The sequence below is a fragment of the Blennius ocellaris genome, assembly GCF_963422515.1.
Source record: "Blennius ocellaris genome assembly, chromosome: 2".
Classification (NCBI taxonomy): Eukaryota; Metazoa; Chordata; class Actinopteri; order Blenniiformes; family Blenniidae; genus Blennius; species Blennius ocellaris.
The window spans coordinates 9,874,715-9,901,180 of record NC_137651.1 but is presented as its reverse complement, the minus strand read 5'-3'; the positions used below and the strand labels follow the sequence as shown (position 1 = coordinate 9,901,180).

Sequence of the window (26,466 nt, the reverse complement as noted above, 5' to 3'; positions counted from 1 at the left end):
CAGTCACCTTTTCTGCGTCACAAAAAACCAGTGGGTGGAACCAACAACCTCAACTTTGGACTCGTCAGACCAAAGCACAGATTTCCACTGGTCGAATGTCCATTCCTTGTGTTTTTTGGGGCAAACAAATCTATCCTGCTTGTTCTTTCTTCTTCTTTAGTCATGGTTTCCTAGTAGCTATTTGACCATAAAGGCCAGATTTGCATAGTCTCCTCTTAACAGTTCTGTCAACTTGCAATTTTCTGAGACTGGGACTCGCGTCAAAAGGTGAATTCTCCACTGCGCACGGCTCACCTTTCCACTGTGTAGACACTGGTACACCTCAGTACTCTTAAAGTTTATCATAGCTGCTCCGTGAGCCGCTGATGACAGGATGAAGATGTCACCGGAAGTTACCACAGTCCTTTCTCATGTCGTCCTCTCAGGCCAAAATTAAAGAAGAATGAGGCAACATGACGCCTCGTCCGATCATCCCAGCTCAATTTTCATGTGTTCCCACTTTAATATCCTGGTAGCAGTGTTGTTTGTTATGTTTTATGGCAGTTTTATAGATGAGATAAAAACACTAGGCTGCTGTCCACCACAATGTAATTTTCGGTAACCAGACATGCTTAAGAAAAAATGCGGAACAACAAAGAATTGAAAGTGGGCGGAGCGTGATTAGGACAATAGGCCACGAATCCCAACCACTGTGCTTTTACAACAAAAATTACGATAATTTCCTTATCATATTTGTCCCAATGTGACAATTTTGCAGGTTCTGTTTGGCGTCCTATTGCAAAATCAATAAAAATCAATAAATTGTATCTTAGTTCAATAGGAAAAAACTCCGCCAGAGACATTTTCACTGTTCTCGAGAAGGAAGCTCCAGTGTGTAACGCCAGAGCTGCTAGGTCTCGCAAATCACATGTTTCATTTCTGCATCTGTTACAATGCTTCAAATCATGCCAATAAAAACAAAACAGTCCTAATAAATGAATGTACCTGCATGAGTACATGAAAAATAGTCGGATAGATCCCAGAAGAGCAGAGTAGAGGTTTAACAGACCGCATTCAAATTCAGTCTGAGAGACTCTGAAAAACAGGAATGACGCTGTTGCCTGCCGGCGCAAAGAGACTAATCTTGAAATCTTGCACAATCAGAACATTGAAGCTGTAAACCTTTCAGGTGAGGGCGATTCTGAAACACACATGGCAATAAATCAGCCCTTTTGTCTTTCAGGCTGCCTCCCTGCAGCTTTTTATGGCCCATCGGTGATGTCACTTTATACATTTGCAACAATGTCTGCACATTTGTTGCAGCGGTTAGTAGCAGCACATGACAAGGGTTGCATAAGGACATTGCTTTTTAGATTTCCATCAATCATATGACCTTTGAGATGGAGGCTGAGATAGTGGCAAGAGCAATGCAATTTGAACAAGACTTTGATACGTCCTTGTTTGTCGAAAGCATGACTGACGCAAAAGCGCAGATTGTTTTGGCTTTTTTTTTTTTTTTTTTTAAACCGAACCGGAGAGGACATAAATGAAGTGGGTGGGACAGAGTTATTAAAGTCAGACTGGATCTTGGAACTGAAAGTATCACTCACCGAAGATCTCCCCATTCTTGGCATACTCCGTGACTAAGTAGAGCATGTTCTTCGTCTCCATCACCTGAGAGAAGGAGAAGAAGAAAAAGAATGGGGCCGAGGGAGGAGAAAAGAGTGGGAGAGTGAATATACATAGAAGACCACTTTCAGAAGCAATGGCATGAGGCAATCTACAGGAGCATCTCAAAAACAGAATATAATTGAAAACTTAATAGTTTTGCCAGTTAATGTTATACTCATTGCATACTAAACAACTGAACTACAAAGTTAGAGGCATTTTTAAAATGCTAATAGTGATATAACTAGGGTCTACTATTGAAAAGACATTGGAAAAACCTCATATCTCATAATTATAATACATTTTCATGGCTTGTAGGCTAAAAATATAAATTTTATATATATATATATATATATATATATATATATATATATGAATTTGTGCAATAAAGCTAAACAGCATTGCCACCTTGGTGATCTAAATAATGAAAAAAATGAAGTGTTCCAATGTAGTCTTTTTTTTTTTTTTTAGATGCACCTTTAGATCGTCAGGCTCCTGTAACAAGAGAGTATTAGTCCAAAGAAGATGGACCTATAATAAGAAATACAAATACCAAAATATAGCAGAGTTGTTCAGGCTGGCTCTACACTTAAACTGCCGTCTGGCATCCACAAAAACAAAAAAGTATGAATGGAACAGTGTCTAAATATTGCATCCATGTAAGAGAATGGAGGTGGACGGTTGGTGTTGCCGAGTATATCTGAATGGCACTTAAAGCCTCTCGGTCCTCACACTGTGCTGACTTGTGGAGGCGGTGGGGAACGGATTTAGAAACAGAAACGCTCTGGAGATGAATAGTTTTAAATGCGGAGGGGAGAATCAGATGGCGAGAGGAGGATGAATCAGACACAGTGAGCCAGACATTCACACTAGAAATCCCACGCTCATTGTTTATGATCAATTTTCCATCTGTTGCAATGAACGATTCATGTATTTAGGAAATAAAAGACTTTTTTGTTGTTGTTGTTGTTGATAGGCCTGGTTGTGTAACAAACACAATTTGTCCTCTCTGATTTCCACGAATTTAATAATTAACCTCAGGTAATTACTGAGGTTAATTATTAACTTTTCTGATGCATCCAATATACTTTCTTGCTTTGTTAAAAACGTGTCTTTTTTCTTTTAAGGTTCAAGGCTACATTTGGGCAAAAAAAGATTAATTTTGGCAAAACAAAGATTCATTTTGACAGTGACAAGTCGTAGTGGACATTATACACATATTTTAGACTGCTTTTTATTCTTTTTGATGTCATAAACCGTCTATAATAAATCATTCCAAATACAGATGTGAAATCAGGTTAATGGCAACAGGATTGAAATGCAAAGGTTAAGATGACGTCTTCTTTGGTTTCTTTGATATCAAACAATAAAAAGATCTGTGGAAGCTTGGTGCCACTAAACATTTTTAAAGTCTTCATGGTAAACACTTGGAATATAAATTGTTCAATACAATTCCAGTTCTTTATCTGTTAAGACAGTTCATCCACAAATACTTTGAAGCTATTTCCCTTCACATCAGGTCTGTAATTTTAACATATTACAGTCATGTTATGAAGACCATGTAAAACACTATAAGCGAATGGGCTGAAAAGATGAGGGAATAAATATGAACACAATCACTTCAAACTACCAGAGCTATGGAAAGAGACTGAATGACAGCTTTTTTTTTTTAATAGATAAGGGTGTCAACATAGATTTAAGTTTTTTCTCTTCCTCCTCTTGCTTTCAAAATGCATTTCATGTTTGGAAATTATACTTTGACTAATGTTGACTGTAAACATTGAAGAGGAAGTGTTATGGGCTTTTTTCAGTCTGGAGTAAGCTTCAAGTACGATAATGTGCTATAGTGGTTCTCCACAGATACTGCTCTGGGCTACCTATTATTCTTGGAAGTCCCAGGAACTCCAACTGCAGATATTCTCATACAATCGCAGCTATAGAGCATGACGGTTGAGGGTGGGAAACATTTGTACAAAGTCAAGAGGAAGAACAAGATGTCCAAGTGACATTTACACATCCCCACACTCTCCCTGAGACAGAAGTGTACAGTCTGTGTATAGTCTGCAGGTCAACATTTCATGCTTCATAACTTCAATCGAGTAATTTCTTACACACATACTGTGACTAAGAGAATTCTATTTCACGAGTGTTGTATAACCATTCAAATAACAAATATGGTTTATTGTGAAGAGAGGAAGTTACAGAAAATGACCAACGTACATAAATAAAAACGAAAACTCAATTTTGCAAACATGACGCAAGAAGGAAATGTCAAGACAATAACTGAGATTGTACAACAATAAACTTTAAAGTATCTCGCACAAGCAGTTAAACACTGGACTTTGGCAATAAAAAAAAAAAAAAGTGATAATAGAAGTTTAAGTAGAAGACATTTAGGTAGATACCAACTTATAAAAAAAGAAGATACCAACTACAAATGCATGTATATATATATATATATATAAAATATGACACAACTCTGACATACTAAGCGTGGGTGCCTCTGCTGAATCAACATGGATGACCCTGATTATCCGCTTACATCAGCTGACAGGCAGCTGGAACTTCCTCTAGTAGCCTGAAACACAACATGAAGGCTACACGGACACAAAGCTGGAGACTTACAAATGTCACACACACTTTTAAAATGCAATTTGACATTTTTGACTCCTTCACTGACTCTTAAATGACACTTCACTCATATTCCACATAGTCATTTCCACTGTATTCTAATTTTACATTAATATTCACAATGATATAGATTGTATATCATAAGAAATGTTCACGCCTTCATTTGGTTCAGTTTGCGTTATGAGTGGAACAAACCGCCTGGAAAACACCACGCAATTACAACAGCCGCTCATTTGGGGGCGCTTCTCCCCAAAAAACACTGACGACAGAAGATGTAAAAGAAGAAACGCAGCTCAATGATTGGTCCAGACCGATAACGGAAGTCCCGCCAGTGGTGGCGAGGCTAATACACTCGTGGCTCATGGGGAGCCACAAACAACCACAATATTTAGTCTTCAGACTAGACAATCAAGCTAGCCTTTCTCACTACTCCACGTCTGCCCGCGAGATATTACTGAACTTTATTCTTTCCGTGTTTGCTTCTTCCGATTCAATAGCTTTGTTTGTTTAATACCCAAAATGCATTGCATTCTACGTCAGGGGTAGGTAATTCTGGTCCTCGAGGGCCGCAGTCCTGCGCGGTTTCAGGTTGTCCTCATATCAACACAGCTAAGCAATTAGTGGCTCGTTATCAAGCTTTCTGCAGAGCCTCATCGTGAGAGCTCAGGTGTGTTTGAGCAGGGAAATATCAAAAACATGCAGGACTGCGGCCCTCGAGGACTGGAATTGCCAACCCTACGTCATGTCCTCTCACTCCGCCCGCTGGAAAGTCCACTTGCATGAGAAGTGAGACTGACGTTGTAAAAGGGGGCCAGAGACCGCTTGTTAGATCTGGATTAGAGCTCATGAAATCTGGGCTTTCCCTTTAAGTCCCTGAAGAGAAATCTGGTTCAGATCAAACAAATGATGCGCCCTAAATATAACTAATAGCTGAGGATTGAACAGGTTTGAGGAATGAATTTAATAGTGGAGCCACACAACACGCGACAAACTAGAGTGAGTTTCAAAGTTGGTTAGTCTGTATCTTGATATATCTTCATTAGCTCAGCTTTCCTCTGGGCCACAGGGCCAACCCAAGTTATGAGGCTGGAAAGGAAATCGCTAATTGACCAGAGCTGATTGGATGGATAGGCCGTTGGAAATAATGATACGCACCAAAATACCACAGCAGAAATCTGGAATGATGCAACTTGGTTGTGTAATGATATTGAACGCCCGTTTGCTTTCCCTCGACAAAGTAAAAGGACAAAAAGGCTTATATAATACAAGAACATCGTCAGAAACCTTGATTTTCCTGGGTGACATCACAGTGATGGACGGAAGGCCAAGCCAGGCTCTTTTTAACACATAATGCTAATGAGCATCGGCCACAGCAAATCCTTTTATTTGTACACTTTGTTGAGTCTTGAAAAATGTATGTGAATGTCCTTTATACACCTGGACAAGCATCCACCTACTGTAAAGGTGTCAAGGTCACATAAGGGAATTGACATTTCCGGGATTTATTTCTATAACACTTCATACTGCACATCACTGCATCAGCAGGCAGCACGATCACTTCATATCCAACATTTCCGGCTTTTCACTTTTTTGCGAGCCAGATGACTCTCCTAGGTGAAGCTGGCCACTGGCTGGGCCGAGTGAAATCATTTCAAAGCTCAACTGAGGCAAATGGGCAAAAATTACATTCAACATTGGGAGGGCTTCGAGTCGACAAAACAATCAAACTGTAATTGGTGGCGATCCATAGCTCAGGATGGGGATGAAGCCATTTTTTTTTTGCATCAATAAGCATCAGAAAGATACAAAATGTAATTTTATTGTTGCTAAATAAAAAGGCAAGAAATATTAGCAGTATCAAATTGACTTTAACTTATATATGAACTCGAATAACAATAGTGATGGCTGCTATGCAACTTAGGATTCAGGGTCTTGCCCAAAGACTCTTCGACACATGGACAGGGGGAGATTAGAGACTCAACCACCAAACTTGGGATAGCAAGGCAACTTGTTCTATCCACTGACCCACAGCTACTTGAAATGCAGAGCCGATACTCTCAAGTCCAATGATCCCAATTTGATATCAGATGCACTTAATTGCCTTAAGAGCCATCGTGATGAAGATTGAGGTCAAATCACTTCAATTTTTGAGCTCTTTGGCTTTGTTTTTAAAGCTGGATTAAAAAAACAAAACCCTACAAAGTTTACGTTTTTGTAGAGTTCCGCCACATTGTAAATTGTGTCCTCTTCAATGTTTTTGTCCTAAATTTTACCTATGTATATTTTTCTGTTTTTGATGTTCTGGAAAATACCTTTACTTTCTTGACATACATATTTAATCTAAGCTCAGACAGAAAGCCATGATACATCATGCGCTTTTGGTTAGGACAGAGAGTTTGTTTTAAAAGACAGTTGGTGTAATCAGTGGAGATTATGGATTATTGATAACGGCAATTTTTTTTTTTTTTCATTTTTCTGCGAGACAAGAAATGGAACTATTGTGGTAGACAATCCTGGTGCAGTTGAAGTGAGTTTAGCCATTATTACTTTAGTTCCATCTGTGCTTGCCTCTTGTGGAATGTCAGATTACTTTGTATGAGGAAAGGCTGTGGGAATAAGAAAGGATCACTATTCACAGTACACCTTTTAAATGACTTATTGTGTGCCTGCCAACTGTGTCTAGAGGACACATTTGTGTTTATTCTTACGGAACAACCAAATTATAATTTACTGATGCTGTACTGAAGTTGACCTTGACTGCAGACAATTCAAACACACATGAAAGAGAAATGTTTAAACCAGAAATATCAACACTGCACTTGAGCCTACATATTTTTGAGTGTCTGCCTCCACATGTCTAAAGCAAACTGTGTAAACAAATGTCAAAACCACTGCTTGTGCTATGAAATTACCAATGGTAGCTTTTCAGTCATTGTGCAAAATAAACTAGACAGACTCACGTCTTTAAATATAATTGAAGGTTTGAAACAAAAATGGCCCAAATTAGGGTTGCACTATATACTCCAAACCTATGATCATTGTGATATCGGCATTCACATAATATATAATGCAATGAACTAACTGAACTTCAATAAATATTTTCGTCACAATAATAAGTATTTTCAGATGCACTATGCATTCATTTACTGAAAGTCAATGTATTTGGCCAATCAGGTTGATGCCTTACTGACCTAGATTATAGCGTGTACCTGATGGCAACAGTCCACAAATCAAACGCAGAAAATCAGGAGCGAAGAGAGAGACCAGAAAGCTCATGGCAGTGGCTTTAAAACCCCAATCTCCCTTAGCATCTCGTGTCAACAAAATAGATGTAGACTGGACTCCCATGCCCCATTTATAATCTGCCAGGGGGTGTTAGACCTTGGTTCCATTTCATGGACATAATCTGCCTTGTTCCTTCTGATACTGAGGTTCAACTATTGGTGGCAATCTCATTTCCAATACCCTGGCAAAGACTTGCAGGGAGGCTGAGAAATGTGATAATCTGATAGTTGGAACACACTACCTGGTCCTCTTTTTGGAAAATAGGGAGCATTCCTATTCGCCTATCCAACAGCACAGTATCAAAAGGTCCATGTCTAATCCCATCCTTGGGTTCCATGGCTTCAGTAAACCCTCAAAGTGCTACCTACTGCTTCCAACAAGATCCTTCTGCCTGGTGAAAGGTCGTCCTCTCTTGCTGAATAGATATTGAGCAAGACTCCTTTGACCACTCCTGAGTCGCAGGACGACGCCCCAGAACCTTAGTGAGGGCAACTGAACGTACGCTTCCATCTCCAGCAACCAGGTCCAAAAAGCCTAATTTTTCAGATCAACTGGACCACTGGTGTCCACCGTGTCTCGAGATACCAGCAAGCCTGTGGCACAATGGAAGCCTTTATCAGGGTCCACTCAGTCGCTATGTCTCCAACCTCAAAAGTTGCCTACGCCACAAAAGTACTTTAGTTAAGCTTGCTAGCTATGCTATAGTAAATGCGTGATAATAAATGGTTTACGCAAACAATGATTTTCACAGCTTTAGCAATCTCGACAGACTTGACATGATCAGTCACATGCACCCATGCACACACAAACGGCAACATGCCAGGTGCTTTAATACCAAAGACAAACACTTGGGGATTTTTGCCTTGCTCAGTTACACTGAGAAAAATAGTCACTGTGCGATGGGGTATTGAACCACCGATTTTGGGATTGAAAAACAAACTGGGCTGCTTACTGAGCCACATGCGCCAATGTTAAATACTCTTTCAAGCTCGCAACAACGGCTGATGCATATTAAGCATAGGACGATATACAATGGCCTGAACTACATTTTCCAATACTATATAAAATCAATAAAATAAACTTGATATAAATTCATATCTGTTATGAAATCGTGGGTCATCACTTCTGCCAGAGCAACAACAAAGCACTTATTGAATTACTTTGTAGCAAAACTAAATGCTCTATGTATATAATGACAATAACAAAATATTAATAAAAGATGCAGCAGAGAGCACATGCAAGCACATGCAGAGAAGCAAACAGTTCAGAGAGTTTGTCAGTCATTAACTATGTTCTCATATCTTTAACTATCCAGTGCTGGCAGTTTCTGCTAGGCAGCAGTTGTTTGCCAATGCATTAGAAAACGACCTGAATTGGCTTCGACACCCCGAGTGCTGAAGGAACTGGAACAACAACAAACAGTGATGAATTCTGCGACACGAAACTCCTTTATGCAAACGGAAGCTCTCTTCCCGACTTACACATCAGTCCTACCTCTGCCCTCTCAGAGACCAGCTTTGATCAGGGGGCCAGTTTTGCACAAAGATAAACTTTGACTACGGTTTAGACAACAGTCGAACATGAGATGGACATATACCGACTGCAAGAGGCTTTCTGGTTTCCATCTTAAAACAAGTTCTGAAGAGACAGCACCTGCCTCCTGTGCACCTTTCTTCAGTTGAGGTTATTTTATTGACTTTATTCTTTTTAAGATATTATCTAATCTGTACATTATCTATACATGATCAAAAATCCCTCTATTTAACCAGCTTATTAATTGTTAACCTGAAGTGAAAAAAAAAATAGCAGGAGCAGTGAGCTGCCACAGTGCAGCACTGAAGGAGATTTGTCAGCCTTGCTCAGGGGCCGGCAGCTGTGTTAATGAGGGTAAGAACAAATCGTAACGGACCCTTTCTCCATCGGCATTTGTTTTCCTCTTACAGTTCCGGCATTCAAACCAGCAACCCTCAGGTCAAAAGGGTGCTTATATAACATTTGGGCCAGATAGGAAGTAATTTTTATCATTCCCTTGCATCTATGTCAGTGAATCACAAAGCATTTCATCGCCTGTGGATTTGTGAAAAATGATATAATCAAAAACCTGCCCACATGCTACTTGGTCCTCAAGAGAGAACTAGTTACAGTTCAAGTAGCATTAAAAAAAAAAAAAAAAAAATGCAACAAATCCCGCATGATTTTTAAAATAGCATGTTTGATTGGAAAACTACACTCCGGTGGTCATATCAGATTATTACAATTCTGGTTTTTTTTTTCAATCACACTATAACACGATACAAAAAATATATTTGGTTAAACAATTAGTGCTTCATTCACATAAAATTTTAATTAACTGAGGAAGTGCCAATTATCAGTTATGGAGAAAATGCGTTTAAAAAAATATTTGATAAATAAATGCAAGAACCCTCAATGAAAACCTTATAAACAAACCGGCTTGTATTTAAAGTCGTCACTAGAATTCAATTGTGTTAAAAAGTCAAAGTGGATGTGATTGTAATTGTTACAAAAATACCTGAGCATGTAAATGATAGAAAACACACTTGAAGCATCGAATATACAGTGACATTCTTCCAAGCTATTCAATGTATTGTTTGGGGGGGGGGGGGGGGGGGGGTCACACTAAGGAATGATTAGGTATTGGGATAGGAAAAGTCACATGCAAGCACTCATAACATAACTCTGCGATGAAAGGGACTGAAATACACAAACACTGATGACAAAGGAAGAACAAAAACATATTGAACCATTTACCTCTGCAGCATTTCAACATAGAACAACAACAAGTGCAGATATTCCTGCTTGAAACTGATATGAAGCACACGCGAGACCAGATTCAATCACACAGCGGTTAAATGAATAAAAGAGGAGAGAGGAAAGCAATGTCTCAGAAAAGGTGAGGGTTCATTTTGTTCACATCTTGGTTGCAGAAGATGCCATCCCACTGTGTGAGGCAGGCACTAAACCTAGACACTGACCTGGTAGAGCTTAATGATGTGAGGGTGGTCCAGCATTTTCATGATCTGAACTTCTCTGTAGATCTTCTCCAGGTTGACCGCATCCAGTTGGGTCTTGTCGATGATCTTAATGGCCACCTGCATGACAAACCAAGCATCAAAAATACAAGTGTAAACAGTCGGTTTCGTAATAACATACAATACAGTCGTTTGGAGGGCTCATTAGACTCGATGGGCAATAACAAAACCCTTCCCTCAGCCACACAAATGTTGAAAAACACAGCAATTGTATCCCCTTGGAGCAGTGGGATCCTTTCTAGTGGTTATTCCAGACACAAGATAAATACTTTTAAGACAACCTCTGCTGAAACCTTCATAAACAGTCTTCCAATCCGAGCCATGATGAGACATCACATGAAAGTCCAGCAGAATCAAACACATGCCTTACTGGAACACCTGCAAGGGTATGAACGTGTGTGAACTAAACGCTCAAAAACCCCCAACAAGCCTCAACTTTTTTTGATTAATGGTGTCCAGCAAGGCAACGAGACAATATTAACATCTCTCCTTAAGACCGTCTCATAAACAACATAATATCAGTGTGAGCTGAAGTGTTCCAAGCATCTGTGAGCCAAGCTGGAGGAGTAAACAACGGGAGACCTGGCTTCTCAGAAATCACACCACTGTTAGATGATGCAAACAAACTGGCATAAAACACTGCTGTGTTAAACACAATACTTCTTCATTAAGGCACTGGCGAGCTGAAAATACTCATTTAATAACTGACAATAAAAAAAAAAGTAGGAAAGTGAACTAATTTGATATTCTATCGTTTCAACCATTTTTAGCCAAAAAATGACAAAAGGCTAAGGCTCCTGCTTGATAACATGAGAATATTTGCCAACACAAATCTTATTGCATTTTGGGCTCATCAAAACAGGGAGAGTGGATAGGTACTGCAAAACTTTGAATATCATCAAAAAGTTGATTGCCAGTTAAATCTACACATACCACACAAATTAAGCAATTGGGAATTTGTAAGTTTTTAAGAACAATGCCTGAAAGTAGCTTATGTTGTAAAATAAGCTCAGATTTTGAGAAAATGTTTGAATTTCATGATTATTAAGCTGAAAAAGACACTGCAAACTTTAAATATTTTTAGTTTATGTGGGATAAATCTAAAATACGTGAAATTTGCAGTGTTTATAAATTATAGGACGAAAATTAACAATAATGTGGGCTGAGGCGGCAGCTCTCCATGAAATAATAAAGCAGAATAGAAACAGGTTAGTTTTACTTTTGCATCCATGCAATTGAGGCATTATCTCATGCTCGTATCCCACTGAACCATGGTTTATAACACAGTCTGACGTAGGATTTTGCTCCGGAATCTTATCGCAGTCATTCTAGTCTCGATTCTGGCCATCAGATAAACAACACATTAACTCTGTTCAAGTTGCTAAATATTCTACTGTAGGAAACTGTAGTCTCACGGACTGGATATCCTGCTGCGTTGGTCGCTGAGGCAACAGCATGTTGCAGTAACGTTTTCAACGTTTTCTGCTCAATGACCCTGCATTTTTTTGTGTTTACACACTGGCTGTGGACTATGTCAGTGCAACGGTGACACCGAGATAAGTAGCGGGCCTGCAGTTTTCTACAGTAATGTGACTTAAGGTTCAGTTCACTGATACAGAAGTCGGTCACCTATTTTGAGCCACCTCTGGGATGTTTGCAGTTAGCGCTTACAGATGAGCAGAAATTAGTGTTTTGAAAGGTTTAACATTCTCCTTTATTATCCCTTTCGCCACAGTACAGACAGCTGTACGAATTTGGTATTTAATCCTGTGAAGAAATCCAAATCTTTTAATAGCACTCCAGCTACAATGAGATACCTCGAGGGCATTCATTTTACATTTTCTGGTGCAGTAACCGACTACAGCAAGATGGTAAAACTCATAGTAGTTTAGGGCCCACATACAGCACAATTTGTTTTGGAGAGGACTGGACCAGTAACATTATAGCAAAAATAACCTCCAAACAATAACACCTGAAATGTTTTAGTGTGAAGAGGTACAAGTATGACATGAGGACAAAGTCCACATTGATTAAATCCTAAACAAGTTGATTAACTTAAAGAAAAAGATGTCAAATTTGACTAACATTCAATTTTCAACAATTGCTCTTGTGCAAGTTACAGAGCAGAAACAAAATAATCCACAAAATAATCCTGGCTTTTATATTTTGGTTGCAGCCAAAGCATAAATACTTTGTCCTTTACCGCTCTTTCCAAACCTCTTGAGAGATCCAATATCACAGCTGTCACTTGGTTTCTCTTCAGTCCAGTCCGACACTTACCAGGGCACATGTTTTCTGCTGCCTTTAACCTGCAGGTTTCTAGAGATTTATCATCACGGTATGGCTTTGATGCAGGTATCTCCAAGTTACTACCCTTCACTGCTACACCAGTGGGCTCTGGGCTTGGGACAGAGAGCTGTGTTTTGTCTGCTACTCTCACTAAAACACTCTGATCCCGACTGAATGAGGAATCAGGAATTCAAGTCAATATCGTCTTCGTAGTCTTTATTCTTTGCAAGGTCATGCCAGGGACTAGAAAAGATTGCCTTGATGCACGGTGGGTGGGAGGTTTTTATAGCCTCCCATCCATGTTTTACACTCCTGAACAACATTCGACATTGCGCAAGCAACAACGCCAAATACACATAGATAGTGTAAAAGTTTTTGACTCCTGTGACGCGGGGTCACTTGAGGACAACAAAGGGGGATTTTAGTCGATACACAAAGTAATGAAAGCAGAAGGGCAGGACAATGCTCTAATCAGACTGTAACTCCCTGCTGAGAAGACAGACAGGACCAAATGGGAATGGGCCGGCAGTGTGTAAACCCACAAGCTGCAGTGTGTACATAACGGGATGAATGGGTCAGTATAACATGCAGGCTCCAAGGATAGAAAAAAGTAGGCTAAGCACACAGAGATACACCTGTCTGGGAATATGCACACCAGCACATCAGACCTGCTGTTTCATGTGTCATCTGACTCAGGTTTTGTTCGCGCAAGACAATCCAGGGTAACATTTCTTCCGTCGGGACAAATTTCCAAAGCGGGTGGCATCAAATTCATGTTGGTCGGCAGCCTTTCCAGCCTACCTTGGGCACTGTGACAAACAGCCTGGCTCTGACCAGAAGTCGGCCTGAGCCAAGCACCTGCAGCAGCCCTGAGTGACCTCTACCAACACCAGTAGCCAGAGAGTGATCAACAGCACGCGTGACCACAGTGACTGAGGCTGGCGTCGTGGCTCACACCCTCACCTGGTTTATGATTAAAAAGTGTATAATATTCCCAGTGCAAATCCTGGGATTGGGGACATTTCTGTATGGAGATTGCATGCACCCCGTGTGTGTGCATGAGTTTCCTCAAAGTATAATAATCTCCTCCCACAGTCCTAAAACCAGAAGTGTGAATACGTTTGTCTCTCTGTTCTGGCCCTGCGATGGGCTGTCGACCCCGTCGGGGTGTAACCTGCCTTTCACCTGTTGTCAGCTGTGAACTGCTCCAGCACTCCCTGAACCTTGAGATTAAAAAAAAACACCACACAGTTAAGAAGATGGATGGAACACGACTGAGCGGGTACTGCAACCACTCAGTGAAATCACCTGGTGTAGTGTTTGCCTGAAATTAAAACCTGCGTTCACATGGCTGTTGGCGTTCTACGGTTGCAGATTACCTGGCTAGACTATTGCCGCGTCACTTCACGGGCTTCAATAACCAGATTAACACGATAAGAGCCTTAAGAGCCACTTTCTTGCTTTGCAGTTCGTTAAACGTACCAACGCTATTGTCTGGTTGTACTCAATTTTTTTTTTCTCACATACAATGACAAAGTATTAAACACACAAAAGATAAAAGATTTAAGTGGGAAGCCATATGAGCACAACTCTCCAGGCCCTTGTCTGACAAAAGAGCTTCTTCATCAGTAGACTGAACGCTCATCACAGTAAAATGCTTGTGTCTGTACCATTACAATACAATGTCACGGCACTCCGTGGTACTGGCCGAATAAAGAGCCTTCTGCATGAAGCTGATGTAAAACTACAACAAAACTCAGTCAGCTCCAAACACCATGATCCCTCGGTGCTCATGCACCATCGCCTGAGAGCGTGCAGTGTTTGTAATACCAAACCCACTCCGAGCCAAGCAAAGACCCCCAGAGCAGGGTCAGAGAATTTCTTGTCTGCATGCATGCGTGCAGAACGCTGTGCTTTCCAATTACAGATCCCTGGCTGGACATATACATGCTCTGTGCTCGCAAAGCTCTGGGCACTGCTGGGACAAGAAAAACGACTAAATCACATCATTATTCAAATTACATAATGGGACCACCGACCCATGCTGCATGCCCCAGATAGAGCAAGTGGGAATGTCGACAGCAGACAGACTGGAGAGGTGGCACACTGCGTGGTGGCACCGTCTGGGTCATCCTCGCCTCAGAGTGGCGTGCAGGTGGAAGGATGCCGGCTTGGCGTAAAAAAAAGAAATGCATGCACGTTTACAGTTTGTGTTTCCCAGCAGCACCCGTGGTCGGAGCCGTTTTACTGGCAGTGATGCGCGGGGAGGAGGTGGGGTGGACGTGCACACAGCCGCTGCTCTCCTGTACCTGTGCAGGATCTCAAACACACCAGCTGTTACTCGCCTCGCGCTTTACGAGCGAGGCAAGTGTCCCCTATCCCCGGACACCCCCCCCCCCCCCCCACCACCACCACATCGAAACTTTCTCCCCGTGCATGGTGTGGAGAGCAGTCCTGTGGCCCCCGCCACCCTCCCCGACTCCCCCTGTGCATGTCTGGGGTGTCAACTAGTGCATAAAAAGTTATGTAACTCCAGCTGAAACAGTAGCCCAAGTTAGCTCGGCGGCTAACTCGTTTCCCCGGACACACTCACCTCGGTCTTGGTTATGCGGTGTCGGGCCAGTTTCACGACAGCGAAATTGCCCTTTCCTAAAGTGCGCTCGATGTCGTAGAAGCCCACTCGGACGGGACCCCGGATCTGCGGCTTTTGGACACTGTCAGCCATGACCATGCTGTTCTAAATGGGACTGTTTGTGTGGAGAGAGGAGTCGGAGAGGCAGCCAGACGAGCCGAGAGGAGGAGGAGGAGGTGGTGGTAGAGGAGGAGGGGGGGGACACACGAGGGGCTCGCACGGGCTTTGCCTGAGCAGCTACAGATAAAGACGAAAGGAAAACAAACCGCCCGCCGCTCCCGCTGCCGCCGCCGCCGCTCGAAGCGTGTCCATTAAATATAGACAAAGTTGATTTCTGCGTCGCCCTGCCAGCCCGAAACGCTAAAATGTGGCGACACTCTCCCGGTTCAGTGCGGCGATTCGAAGCAGGCCATTTGCTGAAGCCCGACGGTGGAGGTGGTAGTGGTGGTGGGGGGGCTGTGACGCCACGCTATCCGGCACAATGGAGCTCTAATATTTCAGCTCGGCGGTGCCTCTATCAGCCACAGAGCACACGAGTTGACTTGCAAAGAGGCATCATGTTCTCTGGTTGACGTGTATTGACGTCAAAGCCATAGGGGTATTTGTACAGGGGGCGGGGCCACGGAGCCGCTCCACACTTCAGTGCCAATTGGTTGCCAGGACAACCAGACCCACCTCTTACGTCAACCGGTAAAATTGCTATTCTGAAATCTGTTTGCTCGCCTGCTCTCCTTGATTGCACGCATAGGTAACTTTGAAGTTTCTGTCCTGCAGGTGTTTCTGGAGATTCTGTCGGCGGCGGAGGAGAAGAGAATAGAGCCTCAAACCGCTGCTTTTACCTGTCAGAACATCAGGAGGGCCAGACACCCACCCCCTTATCTAATTAAAAAACAACAACAACAAAATGCATGAATTAAAATGCAATAATATGCAATGCAATAATAGAATAGTGAAGAGTAAGACAATACTTAATGTTATTGTTTTAGAAAATGTTTATCAGCTCTGGCTGGCAGTTCAAAATGAGGTTTTAATAGAGGATACATTTGTATTTGCACACACAGTTTTAAAACATCTTGGATAACTAAGCACATCTTCTGTAGCTGCAATTCAGCTCAGATTCCTCTGCCTCTATATGTAAACCCACAGGGACCTGATTACGTCAAGGGTACTATAGAGGCCCCACTATCACTTCCAGGGCCCCCTGTTCTTTTGTAGGCTGAAGGTATCTCTCAATAAACACTGGCTGTATGTTTGGGATTGTTGTTTCCCTGCAGAATAAATATTGCTTGGTGGATAAATGGCAACACGTAAACTTTACAGTGCCGTGCCAAATCATCTACACAATAACAGATGAATTGTGCAAACAGTGATATTTGTATTACATAAAGATTATTAAAGATGATCTATTTTTAAAGCTATGGAAATGTATGGACAGAAGCATTCATTGTGCTCTATTGACACCACCCCCGTAAAAAAGAAAGCAATATTGAAGATTTGAAGCTGTTTCAAGAAAAAAATATTTTATTGCACTGTATAGTACTGTATTGCACTTAGTAACCCTAGGTAATATGATCTACAGTGAAATGTAAAGGGTGTATCAAATCTTAACATTACATAATGCAAAATGCAGACCTTCATGTCAAACCAGACATTTTACCAGCCACAGCCACTTCAGTCAGCTTCATGACAACGCCATCTTTTGGCCAAAGTAGATCATTGAAGCAAGATCCACGTTTTCTGCGGTGCTCTTCTTAGAACTGTAATTACACTGAGTGATTAGATTCACACCTGTTTAATGTTATACATATACCACCCGTGCAAATGCCAGCCAAATGAAAAGCCAAATCATTATTAAGATGGAAGCTCATCCGAAATGTGTTGAACCCCCCCCACCACCACCACCAAAAAATACCCCATCTAAATTGGATCTAGCCCACATTTACACCCAGCAGTGGGTTTTCTTATGTCTTGTGAAGCAACAGTCTCACAGAGAGGAGAGCAGATTGCTAAACAGGCAGGCAGAGCACTGCTGCGAAGGCCTCTGCTGTCACGCATGGACTTCCTGAATGTAAGAGTTCCAGATGTGCTTTTGGCATTTCCTGTCGAACATTCTCCAAGAACACACTCAGCCTCTCCTCACTGGGCTTGCTACATCTTTCCGAGACACCAGCCCAACTGCTCACTCAGGACACGCTCAGAAATAACTCAGGGATTTGCAAGCAGGTTTGGAAGTTCAGTGTTTTTTTGTTGTTGTTTTTTAAATTCTTTTTACAAGAAAATCACAGTTTTTGCAGTTGAGTCCACAGTGACCTTATCTAACAGGGTTACAATCTAAAAGGCTGTCAGGCCAGAGGGAGGGTTGAGCTGCCCACATAGGCAGGTGGAGTCAGGAAAGCTCCTGGCTTTGTAATTTTACTTCAGTCAGCAGAGTTCTGTCATCAGTGTTTCCGCGTGAACCGTCCTGTTCTCTGACATCAGAATCCAAACAGGAAACCTTACACAGGGATGACACCACTCTACCCTTCGTGATATAGTCAAACTGGACCCCATTAGAAAACCCAGCAGCTACTTCTTGTTCTTATGTTTCTCTCAAAATCGGGTGACAGGAGTTTAATTTGGGATTGTTTATCAAATGAGTAATCTGGCGTGACCTCTCTGTATTTGCACTTACAGTATTCCTAAGCGCTACATGTGTAATCTACCATGTCAAATTTAGCAGCACCAAGCTGAACTGCCTCATTGCCGTTCATTCGAGTTTCTCATTTCCTCAAAACTTAAAACCTCAGGGCTTGTGTAGGCTTGCATGTCTTGTAAGCTCAGATTTAAAGTACAAAAGTGGAGTTGTGTCAAATAGAAATGTATTTTAGTACAGATAAAACACAAGCGCTGCACCTAAGAATAGTCTTTTTCAAGAACCCAACAAAATAGTGTCCATTGGCAAGACGTTTCGGCGCAAGTTTCTGCCAGTAGTGTGCAAACACTTTGCATTGCAGCATCTCCATTGTTGTGTGAATCATTGTGTGAACTGATAAATGTTGACTATGTAAAATGTGTTGAGATTGCTGAATTAGTAAAGATATGCAATATAAGCAACGTCCATTTCACTGTGTGAGTATTTGCTCTAACTGAGGCATTCATGTGATGGTTTATGCAAAGAAAAAAGGAAATGAAAACTGAACATTTATTCAATTATCTTAAAAGCAACATGGCTCCGAGGACAACAGTGTGTTCACTGTACTTGTGTTTCAAATACACGAGTCGGAGGCAGCCTTTGAAAAGGCCTAAAGAGTCCTGTACTTCCTGGATCACCTACTTCAGTCTACATCCTCGACCTTCACTATGGCTATCAACTTTGGGTCATGGCCAAAAGAAATAGAGGACATCCTAAGCATTTCGACTGTCAGTCAAGGTCTACCAGGGGAGGAGACCCATCTGAGAAATAGTAACTTTTTGTTCACCTTCGAGACTTGAGTGCCTCCTCCACAAGAGCTGCAGGAAGGCGCAGGGAAAGAGACTTCAATAAAGATGCAAGTCACTTTTTTCATGGCTGCAAGATGCACACACTTTTTTCATGGCTGGACTTCGGGAAGATCCTTGTGTCCAGGGTGTAAGTGATGTCAGAGATTCCTTGGACTTGAGACTTCTTGAACTTCTGAAGTCACATCAAAATCTGCTGTTATCAATTTCAATAACTACAAATAAAAAAGTGACATGCTTCACAAAACTGAGAACATCTGAATCATTGTAAGAGCTACCGGTAAATGTCAGCAGGCTACTATTGGCCTTTGTGTAGATGTCAGCAGGCACATCAATGAAGCTCAGTGTGGCATCACCACGTTCTTGATTCTTCATACAATTTATTAACACAGTTGAAATAAATGTGAAATTTCAATACCTGAATACGAAGTTGAAGTGGATCAAACTTTGACAAAACCCAGTTGAAGCGTACAAATCAGGATGCAACACCTGAAATACACACAGGTGGTTGTTTGTTCTGACAACCTGTACAAATGGGTCCAGGCCCTCGCAGCCACGTCAATAGTAATCCTGCACCGCAGTGGCAGCCAGCGTGATGTACAGGATGACAGACACGGGGAGCAATTTGCGTTCGTCATTGCAGCCGGCTCATAATCTTTGGCTGGTGAGGCATTGACAAAACCTTGCGGAGACCAGATAGGCATCAACTGTGTTATCCATAGATCTCATTTTCCACCCACCCAGCCTGACTGCGGCATCTGCTGGTCTCATAGATGTCGTTGGTCACAAAGCCGCTCTCCCTGTTCACACATGGCACATTCTCATAATCGCCACACTGGGGGTCATTGGGAGGAGCATAGGAGTACTTTGTTATGATGACGGCGGGCACGCTGCTGTCCCGAGCAGTGTGAGGCAGTTTGGTAATGTCACTAAAGGCATAAGGTCCTTGTATGGGGCAAGGCGCAGCAGCTGTCGACTTCCATTGCTTTGATCGGGTGGTGTGGTTTTCTCGTTCTGTTTTCCTCCTGAACAGAGTCGAAAGAAAGCACAGCATCACAACAAGATTCAGACAATTGCATCAAATGACACTTAAATTTATTTTTTAAACCAACAATACTTTAAGTAGAAAGACATTAAAGGAAGACTTCACAATTGATCACAATTATATTTTTAAGAGAAAACAATGCATTTTGACTGCTCTTTTCCAGGATTGCCAAAGCAGATTGTGTGTTTAGAACCAGTTTAACATTGGATGCTCTTTCTGAACTTGAGCTACTGTGGGTTAAAAGGCTTTGGTCAGGCAGATCTGATGGAGTCAAAGCTGTGACGTGTCAGCAGTGCGGAATGGCAAACCTCCTGCTACAAGTCTGATTCCCTCAACTCAAGATCACTGCTTTTCACAATAAAGAAAGAAAAATCTTTCAGACCTTTCTTACTGGGCTGCAACAAATTTCTGATTAAAAAATATTATTATTTAAAATAATTTATGAAGTTTCCAAAATATGACATTTTTGCAATGCTTGCACATGTCATAGAGCCTCATGTTAATTTTGAACATGTTTCTTTCAATAGCCTTATAAGTAAAACAACTCAAAAGTAATTCCAAGCCTCTCAATTTAGTTTACATGAAATTAGAAAGAGAAGTGAGAGAGGGAAATGAGCTTTAATGTGTCAGTCTGGTGTTGATGAGGTTGTCTCTGCACTTTCTGTCTGATGACAAACTGATTGCTCGACTGGAGAGCATGAGACACTGAAATGATAAACATATATGATGTCAACTGACTGAAATAACTGTTTCTTGACTGTTGCATAAAATTTAGACGTGGTTTCCTACGTAAACAATCACAAGGGCTGAAAACAAATCCCAGAGACTTTCTATACTGAATTGATCAATCACAGGGAAATTCTTTCTCCACATTTAAACAATCCTATTTCTAGACAGTGCGGCGCCTGAGGAACTGCTGAAGGTCAAGGGTCTTGCTCAGGAAGCCACAGTCGTGAGCTGTCCTTTGTGGGATTTGAACCTGAAACTACAGAGCCCAATTCTGCCTCTGTAACCACTGCACCTCTGAACATTCCATTTGAAATGTTTATTATGAGCCCATTTTCTAAACTAACAATTGTGTGAGTACCTTTTAGCATGTTGTCTGTAGCAGAAGAACCCAGCAACTGCAATCAACAGCAACAGCAAAGCAGGGATAGTTGCATATAGGATGTAGGACACAGGGAGGGTGCCATCTGAGAAAGAAACTGCAAAAAAAAAAATCCCCTAAACTTTGCTTAACATTTTACTTGTGACTATTTTTTTTAAAACCCTAACCCTTTTTTACACTATTTAAAAACATTACTATGCAGGCTTAGACTTTAAGAATATGTGTCTTACCTGATGACTCAGGGAGAGCCATTTTTATCCTCTCGTCAATTTCTGTAGTGTTTGGCTTCAGAGAGGGAACTGAAACAATTCCAAATAAATGAACATTGCGAGGCGAATATAGCATATGACACCATCAAGCTGCTGTAGACTGAAGCTGATCAAACAGCAAAAATAAACAGGCAATAAGCAAATTGTTCAACAAAAAGTAAATACAATATTATGAGTGTCACTTTTCATGTTTCACTCTAAAAATAGACCTTCGGCCAAAGATTATTCAGAGTGGATGAGATTCCATGCATTTCTTCAATTTAAATTCAATCTGATTTCCTTTGGCTAGTGGTTTTTTTTCCCCTCAGTGAGAGATTACTTTTGTATATCTAAAATATACAAAGTAAACACCTCAAACATTCATAGGTTTTAAGTACTATCCAGCTGCATCTCAGTTAGTTTTAATTTTTAGCTTTCAAACCAGGAAAATCATAAAACTGTATCTCACGATATCAGAATAGAATACATTTACAACAGGTTATCCCCTTTTTCCTTTTCTTTTACCAGAAGCTACAAAAAAACATTTTTGAACGACAGTAAAACAGTCCCAATATTGGACTACAGCAGATATTCCAATCATTTATGTTTACCTTTTCCCTTCCAATTTGTAGGAAGATTTGGTTCTTTTGACCAGATTCTAACTCGTTTTTGACTATCTATTATAATTATGGAACTCGGCAAAATGTTTACCTTTTCAAAAATACTCAAATATTCAGAGATGCATCACTTGGTGAGCATTCTTAGGAGTAATTTGGCTAAAACGTCACATATGATCAATAGTGGGATTAATGTCACATTTCTTGATCTTTTCTTCATCATTAAAACAGTTGTTGCATGGTTTTTTAGTTCAGGGAGAGACATCATGAAAAAACACAGTATTGTACCTCTGGGTGCTGTATTCCCTTCTCCTGTAAATATAGGGATCTTTTCTGTTAAAGACAGAAAAATTTGTTAAAATTGAGATCATTATACACAAAAAATGCAGAGTTCGTGTAAAAATAAATACTTCAAGTGTCAGTGAGCTGTTAAACCAAAGGTAATGTAATGTTGGCAGAAAGCGGAGCACAGCAGTACTAAAGCCAAGTAACTTCAGGACGGTACATGACGAGTTTGAAACGAGTTGCTGACAGAAGTGGACATGTTTTCTCCGGAAAGTGAAATTTTTACTTTGTAGCTTTAAGGAGAAAATCAAACCACGGGTACCACATGTCAATATTTCCCAGCAGCACACGGCCAGGGACAGACAACACACTGTCTGTGATCCACTGCCTCACCTTCTGGGTATTTGCAAACAAAGTTGTTCTTGGAGCTACAGTTGTCGTCATTCCACTGGAACAGGAAATGACCTTCAGGTGGCGCAGAGGGCTGGTGGTACAAAACCACACACATTTCACCACCACATGATGGCTCATCCCAGTGCCAGTTCCTACAGCAAACGAGATGTGCAGGTTTAACTTCGTGTCACTTTTGAATGACATGATTTCACATTAGTCATGCACTTGTATTTTATGCCTCTGTCTCAATCCCAAATTTCTGCAAAGGCCTTCGGACATTCCTTCACACCCACACAAGCGCCATTCAATCCAGTACTCTTTTCTAAGTCACAGCTGACGACAGCCTTTTTCCACGTCCATTTTTAGTGTGTTGTGTCCGCAAAGATCTCTCACACTCCTCACTGATACAGCTGGAACAAAAAACACAAGAGAAACCTGAACTTGGCCTTGCTTCCATCCAGCCAGTAGTACTGTGAAGGACAACCTGGGCTGGTGCTCCCTGCCCTGTACCGCTGTGGGCTGCGGCGGAGGCCAATCCAGAAGTCTCCGTCTCCGGCCTGCAGCTGTTGAATGAACCTCTCTATCAGTCGCTGCTCGTTTTCTGTCTCGATGCTGAGCAGGTCCCCTCCGTCCAACCTGCAGGCCTCCCTGGCATCCTCGAAGGTGAGCCTCCGCTTACTGTCCTCCATGTAGGACACCTTGTAGCATGGACGTTCCGTCCCGCGCCGACAGATTCTTTGGCCTGGACACAAATGTAAGCAACCGAGAAAAGACAAAACAATAATTTGTATGCGTGTAGCGGAAAGATTATAAACATTGTTATAGGAAAATATGAAACCCAAATTTTTGGGTTGCATTGTTTTTTCCAACTTTTTCCCACTAAATGCATGCAGAGCAAACCATGAACCACTGAAATTGCAGTGCAAAACCTCTATTTTTAAGAGCTTAAAAAGGAAATCTCTTTTGTAGACTGATTTTGTGCAAGTTGGAAAGGACTTAATGCTATGAGAGCTTTTCACAGACTCGGTGGTTAGCACTCGGCTCAGTCGGGAGAGCATGAGACTCTTAATTTCAGAGTTGTGGGTTTTAGCCCCATGTTGGATGAATAGCTTTGTGGCAGCCCACTGCTCCTAGTATAGTTACGGTTAAACTAACAAATAGAAGGGTTAAATGCAGCGAATTATTTTCCCCAAAGGAATTAATAAATGATGCTTTCTTTCTCATAGTGAGAAGGTCACAGTTTCAAATACTGGCCAGGCCTTTCTGTGTGGAGTTTGCATGTTCTCCCTGTGCATGCATGGATTCCCCTGGGTACTCCAGTTTCCTCCTACAGTAAAAAAACAAACAAAAAAAACTCAAACCATATATGGGAAGTTAATTGTTGATTCTAAAGTGTGAATGTTTGTGGTTGTTTGTGTGCCCTGCGATGGACTGTATCAGTCCAGGGTGTACCCTGCCTTTGCCCATAGTGAGGTGGGACGGGCTCCATGATGTATGTATTTATCCAGAAGGTGATACAGTTACAAAGACTGACAAAATGTCTAAGTTGTACCCTGCTTCTTCACTAATTCATCAGCTGGGATAGGCTCAAACCCTCATGACTGAAACCTGGATAAAGCAATTATTGAAAATGAATGAATCACCAAGTCTGGAAATACTTTTTTCCCCCTCAAAAATATTCCAACGTAACAAAGTATCTCAGTGGAACGCCAATGTCAGAAGCAACAAAAATATTAAGGACAAAGTGTCTCAATTGTAAAGATATGCATGTTAATTATTTTTCACAAAAGTAAATAAGGCATGAATTGTTCCTTTTTCTCCTCTTTTCTCTCAAAATGATTATTGAAAACATGACGGAGATGGGAGATTAAGAAACAAATATGTGACCATATTTTATATCACCCTAGGGTTAAGACCAGTATTAAAACTTTGCATGCAGTAAACACTTTTCATCTGAGGCACTGATGCTGGTTTACACTGGTCTGGTCGGAGTTTATGTAGATCTTATGTTGGTGTGATGCTTGTCAATGCTGGTTTATCTGGTCAGATACAGGTTTATGCTGGTCTGTTATGATGTGATACTGATTTATTCTGGTCTGATGCCGTTTTACACGTCTGGTGGTGGTTTACACGGTTGTTGTGTTGGTCTGATGTCTGGCAATGCCCTTTTCTCTGGTCTGATACTGGCCTATACTGAACGATGCTGGTCTGCTTCTATTCCAATTACAGCATTTAAACACCAACTAAGCTGATCTGACTTCAGTCTATGCTGGTATTTGTTGTTTATTTCAGCATTAGTTCAAGGAGTCAGACTAACATTGTTAAGCATCAGTACTGAAACTGTTAAATCAGATGAACTTATGACTCGAGATCAGGGATCTACTTTGCAAACAGTGCGTTGATGTCCCTTCAGCGCCACATCACATGCTTGCCTGCAGTGTGTTTATCATTAAAAAAAAGCTCATATCGAACTCTTTGCTTAGCACTTCTTTAACAACTGATATTTACCCCAGCGATTGAGCGCGTGCCTTTAAAATCATTAAAAACCATTCCAACATTGAACGTGACTCATAGTTCAGCGACTCAACAAGTTTGGAAACTTTTTCCGTCCAACCAAACGAGTCCCGGGTCTATCAAGGCGACATCACACACCCACACACACACACAAAATCCAGTTTCATGCTCAACGATGAAAGTTTTCAACTTATTTCCGACGCGGATCCTTACCATTTATTTTGGACGCCGATCCGGGGTGAAACAACACGGCGATAACAGTCCCAAACAGCCTCATAAAATCCATCTCTACATGTTCAATCCTGTTTTTCAGGACGGCTGCTATTCAGTTTGGCTGCGATTTAAGTCGGTCAGGAGAGAAACTTTGGAGATAAACACATCCAGAGACTGGGGCAGTCGGTCCGTGTGTGCAGCCAGGAGCGGCTCTGCAGCAGAGGCGTGCTCGCGCTGCTGCTTCGTGCATATGGCGTCTGGATGAGGGAGGAAAAACACTACTCTGCTCAAATAGTCCTCCTTTTTTTTTTCATAAGGGGAAAAAAAAAAAAATAGCCTAACAACGAAATTTTGCTTCCTTGTGTTTCCTTTTTACTACTGCAGACTGAACCACTGACACATAAAACGGTGGTTTCTGTGAATAAAGTGTGTAGGCCTCCCAACATAAATCCTCCAAGAATCACACATCACATAGAGTAATGCCATCGTGGGATGAATAGGGGTCTTTGTGCATGCAATCTGTGTCATGTGCACTGCGTTAGAATCAATAATGAGTATCTCTCAGACACACGCACGGCTGCGTTAAGAAAGCGTTTAGCTCAGAGGAGAAACAGATTAGTCAAATGTGCGTAAACAAACTAATACAGGTTAACAATCACAAACGTATTAATCTGGGCTTTTTAAACAAAACAAAATTGTCTTTATAAACTTATATGCAGCTTGCTTGCAGTGACAACTCAGCCCCCCCCCCCCAATGTGAGGTTTCTTAAGAAACCCACAAGTAAAGTAAGAGCAAGTCAGACCACGCTGAAATCACAAGGAAGCGACAGGCATAGAAAGGACACAGTAAGATAGAACAGGACACAGGACAGAGAGAGAGAGAGAGAGAGAGAGAGAGAGAGAGAGAGAGAGAGAGAGAGAGAGAGAGAGAGAGAGAGAGAGCGAGAGAGAGAGAGAGAGAGAGAGAGAGAGAGAGCAGGAAAGCCTGCTGTGGAGGATGGAGGAAGGGGAAAAGTTTTTCTTTTTTTTCCC

General features: G+C 41.5%; 2 protein-coding genes across 3 annotated transcripts in view; both read right to left on the bottom strand.

The window, feature by feature from the left end:
• Positions 1 to 16,003, bottom strand: part of sik2b (salt-inducible kinase 2b) — a 51,026-nt gene extending 35,023 nt beyond the window's left edge. For both annotated transcript variants that reach the window (XM_080507203.1, XM_080507204.1), the window contains exons 1-3: positions 15,496 to 16,003; positions 10,557 to 10,673; positions 1,590 to 1,653 (exon numbers count right to left, since the gene is read on the bottom strand). In XM_080507203.1, coding sequence (XP_080363329.1) covers positions 1,590 to 1,653; positions 10,557 to 10,673; positions 15,496 to 15,633 — 319 coding nt within the window. In that variant the 5' untranslated portion in view covers positions 15,634 to 16,003. The remainder of the gene's footprint in view (positions 1 to 1,589; positions 1,654 to 10,556; positions 10,674 to 15,495) is intronic.
• Positions 16,004 to 18,690: 2,687 nt separating this feature from the next.
• laynb (layilin b) lies at positions 18,691 to 25,687 on the bottom strand. The gene is made up of 7 exons (XM_080507044.1): positions 25,435 to 25,687; positions 23,143 to 23,449; positions 22,708 to 22,859; positions 22,318 to 22,362; positions 21,395 to 21,463; positions 21,144 to 21,261; positions 18,691 to 20,036 (listed from the first exon to the last, which is right to left on the bottom strand). Exons 1-7 carry the CDS (start codon positions 25,505 to 25,507, stop codon positions 19,724 to 19,726), a joined length of 1,077 nt encoding a protein of 358 aa, XP_080363170.1. The 5' UTR covers positions 25,508 to 25,687; the 3' UTR covers positions 18,691 to 19,723.
• Positions 25,688 to 26,466: the final 779 nt, after the last annotated feature.